The sequence below is a fragment of the Folsomia candida genome, unplaced genomic scaffold (assembly GCF_002217175.1).
Source record: "Folsomia candida strain VU population unplaced genomic scaffold, ASM221717v1 Fcan01_Sc018, whole genome shotgun sequence".
Classification (NCBI taxonomy): domain Eukaryota; kingdom Metazoa; phylum Arthropoda; class Collembola; order Entomobryomorpha; family Isotomidae; genus Folsomia; species Folsomia candida.
The window spans coordinates 1292165-1307169 of NW_019091210.1; the positions used below are offsets into that span (position 1 = coordinate 1292165).

The 15005-nt window shown below is 35.0% G+C and overlaps 2 protein-coding genes across 4 annotated transcripts; one reads left to right on the forward strand and one right to left on the reverse strand.

Moving 5' to 3' along the window:
* Positions 1 to 336: 336 nt before the first annotated feature.
* Positions 337 to 9797, reverse strand: LOC110857431. 3 transcript variants are annotated; one of them, XR_004836597.1, is made up of 9 exons: positions 9655 to 9797; positions 9323 to 9559; positions 9108 to 9206; positions 8866 to 8949; positions 8382 to 8465; positions 6926 to 7637; positions 6778 to 6825; positions 1624 to 1933; positions 337 to 1420 (listed from the first exon to the last, which is right to left on the reverse strand). XR_004836597.1 is itself a non-coding variant. In XM_035857865.1 (8 exons), exons 2-8 carry the CDS (start codon positions 9544 to 9546, stop codon positions 1913 to 1915), a joined length of 1272 nt encoding a protein of 423 aa, XP_035713758.1. In that variant the 5' UTR covers positions 9547 to 9559; positions 9655 to 9797; the 3' UTR covers positions 1623 to 1912. The 3 variants fall into 3 exon arrangements, 2 of the variants coding, with proteins under 2 accessions (XP_035713758.1, XP_035713757.1); XM_035857865.1 differs by lacking the exon at positions 337 to 1420 and having other exon boundaries at positions 1623 to 1933; XM_035857864.1 differs by lacking the exons at positions 337 to 1420; positions 1624 to 1933 and adding an exon at positions 4920 to 5103.
* Positions 9798 to 12731: 2934 nt separating this feature from the next.
* Positions 12732 to 14914, forward strand: LOC110857230 (SEC14-like protein 2). Its single transcript, XM_022105843.2, has 7 exons — positions 12732 to 12980; positions 13069 to 13135; positions 13401 to 13444; positions 13525 to 13642; positions 14001 to 14195; positions 14265 to 14345; positions 14431 to 14914. The coding sequence occupies exons 1-7, from the start codon at positions 12939 to 12941 to the stop codon at positions 14625 to 14627; spliced, it is 744 nt and encodes a 247-aa protein (XP_021961535.1). The 5' UTR covers positions 12732 to 12938; the 3' UTR covers positions 14628 to 14914.
* The last annotated feature ends 91 nt before the right edge of the window (positions 14915 to 15005 follow it).

The window sequence follows — 15005 nt, forward strand, 5'->3', positions numbered from 1 at the left end:
TCTGATTCTTTTGGAAATACACATTATTGTTATATATATCCTTACCGATGGTGTTATAACTGGATGGATTTCCAGGGGTAGTTTATAAAGGGGAAAATGGTCGAAATATACATTTTGTCAGCTTAGCAAGAGCTCGACATAGGTAGACAACATTATTGCGAATGGTTCTATATCTCGAGATATCCCTAAAATTTATATTAAAAATTGACAAGTAGGAGTAGAACGAGTTTAAACTAGCCAATTACTTCATGATCCAGAAAACTTAATCAATTTGGCTCGACTTATGCATGCCCGATATTAAATAAAAAATCAATGCACATGTATTTAGGTTTAAACTCTCATTTTATTTATTTCGACTTGAGAAATAAGTCACATGTGTATCTTGAAATAAGGCATGGAAATTGTTCTCATTTCTCGTTCAAATATCTTTAATTAATCAAAGAAATATACATAACTAGGATTATGCTTCCTGTAAAAAATGACGTTTTACTACTGTTGGAATAAAATTTTTATCTTTCATCACTTAAATTATTTTCAAAGTCTATCTAGATACATACATTTGTCGCATGTTGACCTTTCCATATATTTCAATATTTAATAAAAGCAGTTCAGAATTTTATCTTTAAATTGGTTAATATTGAAGTTCTCTAAAAATTCTGGTGGTTAATGAGAAGTGATGGAATGTGTCAACTTATGGTTATAAAACTGCTCCATGTGAGTGAAAATGTAGGATTATGAAGTAACAACTTTTTAGTGTAATCGAAAAGGTGGTGGGAAGGCCCACAGCAACCAGAGGTATGATGCGTGTGATGATTCGAAGACTATTTGACAGGGTTTTGTTTTTCCCGCCGGAAACTATCCTTGTCATTCTTCTTCAAATTATCTTATTGAGATTAGTTTCATTGCTGGACACCATTGAAGTTCCGACGACTAGTGGTTGATTTGATCCTCCGGAAAAGTGATGAGCATTGTAAAGATGTGGTTCGAAACGAAGTAATAGCTCACCAGGATGGCCACCTTTTTCACTCGCTGGATAAACCCTATTTTCACACCGAACGGTCTCAAAGCCGCCAACTCTTTTCGACGCAACCTGCTCTTCCTTCGAGACATGTTGTTATCGTGAAGCAGCGTCTGGTAAAGCTTATTTGACTCCTCATAAACTATTGTGGCAGGATGCATCGTCACGGCCAGTATGACGCAGCAGTTATAGACCAAAACCGGAAACGGGATGTACTCGAAGAACGAGAGGAAACTGTGGAATCGAATGGACGCAAATCCACATGCAATTATTAAAGACCCAGGAATCCAGACGAACACGACAGGCATGAGCAGCCAAGTGAAGGCATAGTTGTAGTAAATCATTAAAATGTGGAAACGTTGAAAGTTTCGAATTTTTTTGGCCGCGGAAATCTTTTGTTTCCTAGATAAAAATGCAAAGTTGGTTAAATTCAGAGAGATTCTTTTCAAAAATTTTGAAGCACTTGCCACTGTTGTGTAAAAATTAATATGCAGTAAAGGCCTCAAAATTTTTTACAAGGTCTAAGTTTCTAAACTTATTTGACAACTTTTCATATTTTTTTACTGCATATTAATTTTGAATGGACAGTAATTGGCAAGTAATACCTTGTGAAGTCAAGCCAGAACCCGGAACTCAGAAGAGTCGGAAATACTGTAAATCCATCCGTTCCCATCATACAACTTTGAGCAGCTTTAGAATAAGCCTCGAACATTAGAAAAAGCTGGAAAAGACAGCTGGTTCTGTTGTTTTCTTGTGAAACAAGCGAGTACAGGTAATGAACTCGCGTGGGGATCATGATGAACATGAGCGTTACGGACACGTTGTAGATGAAAGGGACCCACATGGCAGCCAAAAAGTTCAAGTCGATAATGTTAAATTTCCAGATCAAGTTTTTCATTCTTGCGCTGGGATTTTCTAAAAATAAAGAGAAGAAAGCAATTTAATGTACGTGTGACCCGAGGTGATAATAAACTTTAATGAGCACTTAATGACTGACCATGCGCAAGGTGTGCAAAATGTATTGGTGTGCAAAATTTATTGGTGCCGAATGTACTAGTGTGCAGGATGTATGTAAGAATTAGGTTCACAGGCGAAGGTGTACACAATGTAGGATACCATACTAATATGTGAAAATTTGTGTATCTTCCGGAAATTAGCCTTTAATGTGCTACAAAAGTTGGCCATGCCATCTCTACGAATGAATTGTTGGTCATCCTACAAAGTATACGAATTTGTACATCTACCATATTGCCCAAATTGAAACTATTAAAAATACTCTATTGGATTAGCTATGTAAATACCTTTCTCCAACATAGTGGAAAGTTTCTTTAGTCCACGAAACAGTGGTACAACTTCGCTTTTCTTCCTGTGCCCGTTATAAAACGTGGTCAATGACCACTGGAACAGATTGATCCAAATATATATCCAAACAACGTCTGGAAAACTTGGCTTCTCCGTCTGCAACAATTGGACGAGACGCCACCAGAGGTAAGCCAAATAAAGAACGGTGTGACCCACAGCAAAGCCGAAGGAAATCTTTCTCGATAAGCTGTTGCACTCGACGACACACTCATTCGCTTCGTCCCATTTGTAAGGATTGCTTCCCAACAGGGCGAAAGTTTTCATGTAAATTCCAATCACTTTCAGGGTGCGTTTGTTGAACATTTTTGCAAAAAATTGAGAAATTACTACGAACTAACAATTAACTTATTTTGGAGGTTATTTAATCCAGTAACCCGACCTCTGGGACTGTTTGTACAAGTTTTGAAGACTGAATTGCGAGAAAATGGTTTATAACCTTATTTGCACACTGATTCATAACCTTTATTAAATACAGATACAGATATTCTGTCTGACATACTGATTTATAATGAAGGGCTCTTGTTTACTTTGCAGTGCATGACTCCACGACTGATAAATTCTTATTTAGGTGGATAAAGTATGTATGGCGAAGCTCAACAAATATAAAAGTATTTATCTCTAATTATACCTAATTGAATAATTGCGACGGATAGAGGCGAATTGGTTTTGTTGGTAAGATTACGCCAAAAGTAATTGATAGCAGCCGTATTGCAATTGAATATCTATTTCGTGAACTCGTTGTCAACGAAAACACTTTTGGAGATTTGTCTAATTATTTGGAAATAATATTGACAGCCATTTTCAGAAATAGAGGGATTATACAATTCGACTGTAAGTAGTTATTGTAGCAATACAAACCTATCCACTATGTAGGAATGAGTAACCTAATTATTTTCCTGTGAAATTCACCCCTACATACAATGTCTCCTGGTTTGTATTTATGTAACTACGCTGGACGATTTCCGGATATGTTTATGTAAAAATACATGACATTTCGTGGCCACACTATTAATAAAACGATGGAAAAGTAAAGTTCTTCCCGTACATGGTTAAATTTTCTATTTTTACGATCACATCGAGAAACTTTCGTTTAAATTTTCGTCTGTAAACTTTTAACCTTGGTGTGAAGTTTTTTAAATAGTCAACTATGTAGATATTATACATTACTTACTTATTAACATGCTGCGAGAAGAGATACAAGCGTTTTGAGTCTTCAAAGTTTAGTGAATTAAGCAGTTTGAAATTCTGGATCAATTTTATTGATCTGCAATGTTTCATTGCTGACATGATGATCCTGTCTAGTCTAATTAGGCGGTTAATCTAAATTCTCTTAATCGTGACCTAATGTCAATATGGACTTGGGCACGTGGAGAAAACCCATGCAGCCTTCAGGTTATAATCATTATCAGGTTATGTATATATATGTATTCCGCGGTTGAAATGCAAACAGAGGCGTCACAATAATTGCCGGCTGAAGTACGTATTTAATGATCATTTCGGGCTGATGGGTATATCCAAACTAAGGAGTTTAAGCAATTTCACCTAAAATTGTATTCGCATTAAATTCATTTTGCAACAATAAATTGGGTATTTAAACCGGGCAGGTTAAATGCCTAAGCAGAAATAATTACCCCAATTTAATTTCATTTCAGGTTTTCTAACGCGTTTAGTTAGATAAGCTAACTTTCGCAGAATTTTGAGAGTATCAGAAATGATTATTCTGTAGTTCAGTCAGATGGAGCTTATGAACTTGGGTCGTTTATACGGAAAATTATCGTTTGGTAAGCATCTAATTGCTTAAACTTAAATTTGCGGAACCATAAATTTGTACAAACTTGCGTAATGTATTTATGTAAGTGTTTTTAGCCTGATGGTAATCGCTTATGCAACTAGGAAATAGTATTTGAGGGTAGATCATACGGTACACAGGGTCTCGATTATATAAAGGAGTACAGTTCAGCTGAATGTGGATTGGATAATGGACAATTTTCTGTAATGCTCCAATTATTCAAATGACGCTCTTACAATGTATATTTAATTTGTGTATTTGCATGTTCTTAGCTTATCCTTAGCTCTAAACATGTCGTGTCTCCCATAGTTGTGATCGTTAGGGAAGGTTCATAAATTTTGGCACAACAAATTTCAATTTTTCACACCTTCCCTTTGTCAAGCGTTACACCGCCAGTCACCGCCTTCTAACATATGTATGCCGCAAATCGGCAGCTAGGGTATTCATTACGAGTTCGAAATGCATATATTTTTTTTAATTAAATACCTACTAATCCTAAGTACTTACTAGCCTAGGGAGGCAAAAGTTCGTACTGACATAAATGAGTTTTTAAGCCTATTTTTTACGAACTTAATTTAGTACATAAAATTTGAAACTTTTGTTTACTTTCGTTGTCTTTTTACCCCTGTAAGCAATGGCCTCCGAAAGGTGTGAGGATATCGCTTCTACAATGAAAATTAAGTAATTGCCTATTATCCCTACTTATTTCCACTTTTATGCAAAAATCTCCGTTCATGATTTTTTAGAGAACGTTAATTTTTATTTTCTCTACACCAACAATTAAATATTACCTTAATTATATTAGTAAGTATTTATAACAAATCAGATGAAAGGCACTTAATCAAATTTCGACGGAATGAAGTGAGGCACTGTCTTCTTTAAACGTACAACTTCCACACTTCATGTGCTTAAATTTGGAATGATTTTCCTTCATCTGTAATGGTAATAAACAAGGCCCCAAAAAAGGGAAATCTTAGTGAGGCTTGGTGTGACTACAACTAATAAATAAAATTAGATTGCAGAATTTTTGTATCACCGCTCTCTGTACCATTCTTTATTGGAAACATTAAGCAATCATTTGGAATAAATGGCTCCCCTCAAACATGCTTGTAATTTCATGAGAATAAGAATTAAGATATCCAGATTATAGGATTATCCAGAAAATATTAAAATTAAATATTTGTAACTTTTGTAGCATATTTGCAACTGTTTGCATCTTAAACTTAAAGATTCGTAGTTCACAATTGTTTACCCATTATATTTGTTCCCAGTTAATTTACCAAGCTTCTCGTCCACTAGTAAAAACGTCTTCTTAAAAGCCCAATTAATTCAATAAATGTAAAAATGCATGTGTATGCAAAACAAAATTTATATTGGATCCAGTAAGAACGGTACAGAGAGCGGTGATGCAAAAATTCTGCAATCTAATTTTATTTATTAGTTGTAGTCGCACCAAGCCTCACTAAGATTTCCCTTTTTTGGGGCCTTGTTTATTTAATACTTGTAATTGAGTTCTTTGTATATTTAATAATAAGCACCGCACATTCCTTAAAGCTAGAGTTGATTAGAAGATTTATTGTCAACAACATTAATGCTTTGCGTCGCTGCAAAAATTTGAAAGTTTTCTAAATTTAATAATCTCTCGAGTTCTTAACCGATTTTGATAAAGAATAATCGGTGCAAAATGTCATCAACATCGGTTGAGAAATGACTGAGATATTGAATTATTTCTGTCAGTTTTTGGGGTTGGGTCAATGCACACAATATGTAATTTTTGTTGCCAGGTATAAAGGTCACTAAAAAATTGAAATTTTTTAGATTTCAAATTTGAATAACTTTCTGAGTTCCTAACGGATTTGAATAAGCTTGGACTTAGAATGACCGGAATGACTTTGTCTACAATGTTTTCAATAAGGGAACATGTTTGGATGACCCATTAATGAACTATGAAAAGAAATGTGCAGTTAGGGGCAAATTTTTACGTATTTTTGCCAATAACTCTTTCAAAAAACAAAAATTCCAAAAGGCGACTCGCACATCGTTTTAAAATTATCTAGCAATGATCGGTGCAAAATTTCATCCAAATCGGTTGAGAAATGACTGAGATATCGTCGGTGGTCACTTTTTTGGGGAGGGTCAAATGCATACTTAGTAATTTTTTTGTTGCTAGGTATTTGCCTCACTAAGAATAATTTTTTTGTTGCTAGGTATTTGCCTCACTAAGAAAAATGCAATTTAATCAAGTCATTAATAGTAATAATCACGGCATGAATTTTAATAAGGGTTATCTGTAAATTAATTAACGGAAGAACGGGGTCAAAATAAGGCTCCAAGATATCGTGCATATGTGATACATGTTAAACCGGAAAGGGCGAGTCTAGAAAACCGTGATTTTTGAGTTATACGAAATTAATTTAAATATATTAAATCAATTTAATTAATGGAGGGGTTCCTAAAGATTATAATTAAGATCAGTTTAAAAATTTCAAGGAATACATTATTGTCGGTTCATAAATTTTTGTTGAAGCTGCTCAAGGAACCAGTCGATGAAATATGGTATGCCCCGAGTCGCCCACCTCTATTGTGGAGAAGCCTTTTTTAAACTTACCCGTTGCAATTGTTCCCTTGCTTTTGTAGATTTCTTAAAATATCTCCCCTGAAATAAATAAAAGAATCTCAAGTTTCCCTAAAAAAGTTCCTTCTTTTTAAGCGCACCTAATAGTTCGAAAACGCTTAAAGCATCATTTGGTACGTACATAACGCGGAGGGTCATGAGATCCCGTAAAGTTTTCACTGGTCAAGCCAAAGTACTCAATCAAAAAATCCCGCCCCTCTTTAAACCGCTTTCGTGAGAAATCGTCCGCAGGTTTAACAAATTTCGCGTGATCTTCAATATCTTGCTCTTTCGTGCCCCTTACTCTGACTTGGATCTGTATTCCTTCACAATTTTGTAAATGCCGAACAAATCTGTGTGCTCGGATTCCATACAGTGTTCGCTTTTTATTAAAATCGAAATTATCCGTGAACATGACAACTTTGGAAGTTGAGCCATTCTGACGTAGCTCATTCTTCCACAAGTAGAGAGCAAAAACTAGGTTCTTCATCTCAAATTCGGCCGGATTTCGCGCCTGATTTTGTTTTGGAGTTAATACGTGAGAAGTTAGGGTCCAGGGTAACTTTGCGACCGGAAAAGAATAGAATTCTCCCCTATTTTCGACCAGATTTATGAAATAGCCTCCAATATTGTGCGGTGTGGCGTCCACTCCGATTATTATGTTGGTATCGTCTCCAAGAGGAATCGCAGGCTTTAGTTCTTTTTCTTGGACCAAATTGATTTGAATGTTTCTTAAAACTTCGATGCCCACAAATTTCCTGGCTTCATAAGCCTGTCGGACATTTGAATCTGACTCAGACTGATTGGCATCGTGTCTACGCCCGGCTTCATAGTCGTTATAAAGGGTTTCATATCTAGACGAAATTGACACAATTTCCATTAGAAGATATTACTTGCAAGTTATTAAGACCAAGAACTTGAAAATACATGACATGTATTTATGTAATTATTTATGTAAATATGCAAAGGGTGAAACAAGATTATTTAAACAAAGTAGCGCTTGCACATCTCCGGTGCACATTTACATAAATTTTAATGGGATTTTAGTAAGCAAAGAAATGATCTTAACGATATATCTACAAAGCTTTACAGAGTGTCCCAACGTCTTTAGCAAGTACCTACATACATATGTATAAATACTTCCAATGAGCATAGGGTAGATACATTCTTGAAAGATTTCGAGTTGAAAAAATTCACAGGTTTCTCTAAAAAATATTTTCAAAACGTTTTGGTTTATATGTATGTATTTTCCCGGCTTCGGGCAAAAATTTTTCAAAAATTGTTCCAGGATAATGGGACACTCCGTGTATGTACATAATCGTGACTATGAAATTTCTTGCATTATTAGAAAATACAATTTGCATTAGTCTACCTAAAGTTTAAAATTCATATTTCGAACGATACTCTGCTAAAAGGTTTTTATGTAAAAAAAGTCATCTCATCTCACTTTATGTATGCCAATGCGTGAATTGGTTTTTTGTTAATGACGAAGAGTTGTTGTAGGTAAATGCTGGGTTTATACGAATTTGAATTTAAAGAATTTTCGTCTTGAAATTGTAACTCTTATGCAATTCTAGCCGGTTGGTAAAAATATTTACCTTTTCTTCGAATCGTGTGCATGCGTGAATCCCCACCCGTATGCCCCAAAAGTATCATCCTCATAATTCCCTCTTGAAAATCCGCTGCAATAAATACACGATACTCGTAACACACTTACATGCATATTTCAAACTTACATATTGTATTTCATTTAAATGCTTCATTTCGATGCAATGAGGGTACTCATTACTTCTTTGTACCCTTAATATATAAAATATTTAGTTTACAAGGAAAAAAACAAGGGGTCAAGCTTCTTAAAAATCGTAAGCTTGGTAACGCAATTTTCGGCGACAGAATCTTACGACGTTAACAAAATCTCGTAACCTTTGTAATTTCTTTTTAGATACCAAGAATATCAAGGATACGAGGAACAATAATAAACCAATGGAATCTAAACTTCATGAAATTCAGCAAATTTTGATGCAAGTGCTTATTCAAAATCGGGAATCATCTCACGGTTTTTTTATCAACTGATTAGCGTACCTTTGCTGCGATGGGGGACTACGATTTACAGGTGTAACAGGCGGGCTTTCCGGTTCATTTGCGTAATGAATTCTTGAAGGTCCGCTATGATAAAGGACATTTTAAAATTCTTATGAATTTAAGTTGGTTTCATTAATTGATGCAATAAATGAAATCGAAATTTTATGAAATTCCGATCAAGCGAATTCAATATCTGGAATTATGTAACTCAAGGCCTTTTACTGATCTATTTATTAGCTTACCTTTGCCATGACGGCGGACTGTGATTCACAGGCTCAACGTGCCTGTGTTCCTGTTCATTTGCATAATTAGGATATTCATAATCTCCTCTTAAAGGTTCCCTACAATACACGATATGCAACATACATATTTATTTTATACGTCGTGCAATTGTAAAAAAAATTGTAAAATTATGAAATTAAGCCAAAGTTTGAACTTTGTAATAGTGTAAACGTACCTTAGCTCCCGTGCCGGTGGTGGTAATAAACGTGGCCATTGCCTATCTTGCGATCGAAATGATTGAAAAATATATTCATAAGCTCTTCGAGTTGGTGGACGATGAGGGTCTTGTGAACTACGAGTACATCGACGATAACAATACCACAATAATAGACCGATAACCAGGAACACGCATATGGATATGATAGTAACCAATAGTGCTGTAATTAATAGTTGGTCCATATTTGGGGACCATCTGTATGAAAATTGTAAAACCAAATTAAGTAGGCTAGGAATTTATTAAATTTTTTATGATATATGTATGCATTAAACTCTGTATGTCAAGTTTACCTGTACAGAATCTGAAGATTTTCTAGTGGTGGGTTTTCCTACGTGATATTTCGAAATCAACTGAGGCACCTGCTTTCTCCTTGTGGTCTTTGATGCATGATATTTTATAAATGTTTATTTCGCAACAAAGCCATTAGGACGGATGGATAGGAAAGAGTGAGACACTTGAAATTGCGAATTCGACTATTTGGTTGGGAAACAATGTTATTGATAAGATAACACACTATACTCGATTAGTCAACATTCAGAGAGATAAATAGTTACTTGGTGAAGATAATCTCAATATTGGAACCGGTGTTATACAATTTACATAAATACACCAGCTCAAGGTAAAGATTTTTTAGGAAGAATGTGTTTTTTCCATGGAAGGCAGCTGAATTGGATTGATATCAGCTTTGAATACGAGCAGTATGTACGAATAAAGGGTTTCGTAGGGCCATGAGGTTATTTTCTAGTCGTTTAATGGGTAATGCACTGTCAATAATCTGAAAAAATGCCAAAATGACCTTGTATCCAAAGTGGTAATAAATATTTAGGTTAGATGCAGCAGAGGATAATTCTATATGAAAATATTGAATTTTAAATATTGAACATTGAATTTTTCATTCATAATTATCCCTAAACGCAAATGTTTCTTAGTTTGTATATTTACCACTGTTTTGCGTATCTACAAAAGGCGTTAGGACATGGTTTTGACGAATTCGCGGATGAATATCTCTGGCGGGGAGTTAAATTTTGAACTGATTTTTTGTAGGCTGTAAGATCATACTCTCAGAAAGATATGTTTAAAATTTTAGGGCGATAGCTTCAAAAATGCCCCCTCCAGTGCCCCCAGAGTTGGAAGGAGCCAAAAAAACACTTTCCAAACTGAATGACTCATAGGGCATGATAACCCAAGAGGTCAGAGGTGGATGATTGTTAATATTACAACCCTAGATAATCATTGCATGAAGTAATAAAAGAATCCACAATGAATTACATAACGTTGTGCCTCCATCTTCGCTGATACTTTTCCATGAAAAGTGATAAATCGGACCGTGCACCGGGAAATTGACCTGCTGACCTTGAAAACGGACAGACTGGGTCAAATGAAGATTGAGGGTAAAGCTGGAAGTGTCCTAAGTAATATTAAAACAAACAGTCAAGATTTTGTATAAACAGTTTTAGAGAAGGACCCGAGTTAATCAGCTGTCGCGGAATCCTAAAAAACTCGTGAACTTATTTAGAAAATTAATGGTTAACTTTTTTCGAAAATAAATTTTACTAATCTTTTTGTGTCCCCTACTGCAGAACTATTTTATCTACAAGGTACAAGTGCCAAAATAATAAAATTATTGCGTTTTGGTTAGTTAAATTATTTCTGAAGTTCGACATCGAAAACGACGGGAACTTTTCCAAAACTTTTATAAGGTCTGATGAAAACTCAGTCCGTGGGGCATAACCACTTATCAAAATTTTGTCAAAAGTACTTACAGTGCAATATACTATATGTACCTTGGATAAAACCCACGTTAGGGATTTTTAGCATCAAAGTCGTAAAATGTGGGGGCCTTAAAAGTGGAAGAGTTGCGTTAAAGAGCGCATTCCATTAGGACAAGTATGAAATTAGACTGCAAAACGGACTTAAAAGATAAGCATAAGGCAAAAGTGGTTTTATATAGTGAAAAGCATGCTTAGTCCATTGATAATAGTCGCAAAGACGATTTTTGCATCAGGACCTCAGAAAAAAATATATTGCTCAACGCCATTTTATAAGAACACTGGTTTGGAAAACTAAAAAAGGACACCTCTCCAAATTTGACCTTGCCTCATTTCGCAGAGTACACAAAATCGGAAGCCAGATATGCTTACCTATAGTTTGAGACATGGGCTTTCAAATAAAAAAAGTTAGAAATCTCTACGACTAAAAACCACCCCGCAATTAAGGTATGAATTCGTCAAAACCATGTTCTAACGCCTTTTGTACAAGTACTCATTCATCTCCTCCTCTTTATCTGTATCCCTTACCTATGGAGTAGACCTTAAAAGTTAAAAAAAATCTGTTATAAGTTTATGCAATTCGAGATTGTGACAATTGGAGAGGGCATAGAGAGTTGTAGTCCAATCACACATTCCTGTGTGATACAGATATGTATGTATGTAATCCCCAAAAATTAGGATTGCTAGGATTACTATATAGGATTACTAGGATTACTTGTATTACTCCCAATTTAAAACAACAGATCCCATCCAAAAATTCAGTAAGAGATATAGAACATGGATTATGCAAAGTAAGCGGACACCGTAAAGTCCAATATACATACCTACATATATTTATATGTACACTACTGACTGGCATTGATTTAATAGTGTCTAATTTCTTACCGGTTTGGGAGTAGTTTGTAGCCGGTTGGTAAATTTTTAATTATCATCGCATTATTATCTCGTTATTACCATGCCGGTAGTCATCATAGATCGGATATTTTGCGTACTCCGTACTCCAAAAAAAAGTCGCGTACTCCAAGCCCGGAGTATGTACTCCTGTCTATGCGATCTAAAATTTTGCGTACTCCGTACTCCGCGTACTCCGGCCTCCGGCAAACCTCGCCGGCCTCCGCGTACTCCGGCCTCCGGAAAAAGTCGCGTACTCCGGCCTATGGTAGTCATACATGTGTATCTACTCCGAACAGTAATGATTTCATACCAGTTTCCTAACTGCGCGCATATGAAGATACATATGCCCATAGGCATTAAGTAGCTCTTAATACGTAAAACGTGATATCTTAATATCACGGAATTAGACATGCCGTATCTTACCATTAGATACTGTATGCATCTACATATACGTATTTCTGATAGCTATGCAAATATGTACTTGTTCACAAGCTTGTGCATATAAATCAGGATTAAAACTTATTAAGTACTTCAACACACCATCATCGTAGTCAATAAGGAAATACATCCCATAACTTATACTACATTCATTACGATAGCTAAACTGCGCAAATCAATGTAAATGACATTCATAAAAATTTGTTTCTTAATATGGATATTGAACTCTATATATTTTCTCTTAAAAATATGTAATGCATGCATATCGATGAGGATGGAATTAATAAGCAGATATTTAGTCTTGAATTGACGAAGGAAGGACACATCTGATTTAATTGAATCCACAATTTTAACAATCGTAATTACTCTCTAGTCGTCAATCGTTTGAGCTGAATTAAATTTTTATTAAATAGTAAATTTCTAATAGCAGGTGCAAAATATAAAGTAGTTATTATTTAATAAAAGCGGATACAATGGACTGCGTTCCTGATTTGGTAGTTCAGAAAATTGCTGACGTGAGTAACAAATAAATCATTAATACTTACATACAAATTAGTATTTTACCAGGTTTATGCAGTAACAAATAGTTATTTAAATATTTAGGTAAGGGGTGGATTGGGTGGTACAATTCAACATTTAGATGACAAATATATCCTTCGTTTTCTCATAGGTAATTTTCACTATATATGCACCAAACATTTTCATTTTTGTGCACAAACATATTGAATATTCTGATTATTCATTACAAGTTCGCATGAAGTACCTGCTAATATTATTCATAGGCTTGGAGATTCGCAAGTTTGCAAAATGAATTTCACGCGAATTTGTTTGCGAACTTTGTTTGTTAACTATGCGAACTTGTAATGAATACCCTCATTATACGTATACTAATTTATGTCATTGCTGCATATTAATAATCACATTTATTCCCACAGCTAGAGACTACGATACCTCAAAAGCGGAAGAAATGCTTAAAAATGTATGATAAAAAGTAATCTAATTTTATCACCATTATTTTTAATTAATGCCCATATTTTTATTACATATTTATGTATGTAGCATGTCCAATGGATGGCAGCTACTGGATATGCTCAAGCACACACTTGGATAATTGAACCCGTTGTGAAAGATGCGTTTAAATTCTGCATTGGCGGAGAAGATAAAGAAGGACGACTTGGTAACCTGACAATGAGGATATTCACGTCAACTTCTTTGCAACATGTCTCCACAACTTACTTTGCGAAGAATTTCGAACTGACAATCAATCAAAATGCTCTATTTCTTTACGAAATATGTATCCGCTACAAAAAATTAACAGCATAAACCATTTTTTGCAAACTTGTCGCCAGGTAAAATTTTTATTTTTGATTTAAAATCAGCCTCTTAGGACACGGATTTCGTAAATAGGGCAAAGTTGAAAATACGTGTTGCGAAGCGACGTTTTTGTCTGACGTGAATATATACTCCCAATTTTTAATTAAGTTAATTACGTAGATCTATGTAAACATGAAGAATCAAAAACCCATAAATTTCAGTTACATATTTGCCAATGGGAAAATGGGCTGCAAGACAAATGCTGACCGCTGGAGAGGCAAAGGAAGTGGACCGTGCGCTTTACCGCATGAGCTCATGTGCTTATGCTGCTCTCTCACAAGCAAAAATTCGGGACAAATATATCCCAATTTTGGACCTAGCTGATTTATCCTACTACACAGTGGCTCACTATGAAAGTAAGTTTAATAACAATTTGTGTATGCTAAAATCATGTTAGAATATTAATTAAGTATCTTTTCGAAAAGCTGCACAGCTAATTGTTCGCATGTTCCGCGAACAGGAACAAAACTTTCCGGAAACATTGGAAGCTATATTTTTGATTAATTGTATGTCTAGTTGCTTAATTGAAGTAGCATTTTTATTCGAACATAATTTCCTGCTGTGTTATAGTAAATTTTAATATTTATGCAGCCCCATGGGTTTTCAACATTATATTTCCCCTCGTAAAACCAATCCTGGGACGAAGTACACTCCAAAGGCTGGAAGTGTATGGAAGTTCACCGGAAAAATGGATTCCTGCATTGCTAAATCGGATCGAGGTTGGGAAATTGCCATCAATGTTGCTTGAGAATTATGCAGATGAAGTGAAGGCATACTGCGGCGTATAAATAATAAGTACTCTAAAATTATTGTTGGGGGTCACCTTATTTGCATACGTCTCACTCCGACCATTTTCGGTTTTACGGAATTTCCATGATGAATAAACTATGAAGAATTGAGAGGGCCAATAAAGTGACATGAGGAACAACTCTTATTTATGCATGTTTAATTCTTTGTAGCAATTTAGTAGACATTTACATATGTACATACTTGGTAGATACATCAAATAGTAGTCTAAGTAAAAATTTTGAGAAAATATTAAGCACTGTGATTTAATAAAATTTGATTTACTGAATTATATTCAAGAATGAATCGCATTATTATAAACTTAAAGAATGTGCAAATATATGAATTTATACTTACAATCTTGTAACATATGTACATGT

Excerpts from the sequence above, each read along its gene's own strand:
- LOC110857431 (XM_035857864.1), bottom strand. The coding sequence starts at position 9,546 with ATGGACCAACTATTAATTACAGCACTATTGGTTACTATCATATCCATA. Across the intron at positions 7,638-8,381 it reads GCACACGATTCGAAGAAAAG|ATATGAAACCCTTTATAACG; the intron begins GTAAATATTTTT and ends AATTTCGTCTAG. Across the intron at positions 5,104-6,777 it reads CAAGGGAACAATTGCAACGG|ATGAAGGAAAATCATTCCAA; the intron begins GTAAGTTTAAAA and ends TTACCATTACAG.
- LOC110857230 (XM_022105843.2), top strand. The coding sequence starts at position 12,939 with ATGGACTGCGTTCCTGATTTGGTAGTTCAGAAAATTGCTGAC. Across the intron at positions 13,445-13,524 it reads CGGAAGAAATGCTTAAAAAT|CATGTCCAATGGATGGCAGC; the intron begins GTATGATAAAAA and ends TTATGTATGTAG. Across the intron at positions 14,196-14,264 it reads CACAGTGGCTCACTATGAAA|CTGCACAGCTAATTGTTCGC; the intron begins GTAAGTTTAATA and ends CTTTTCGAAAAG.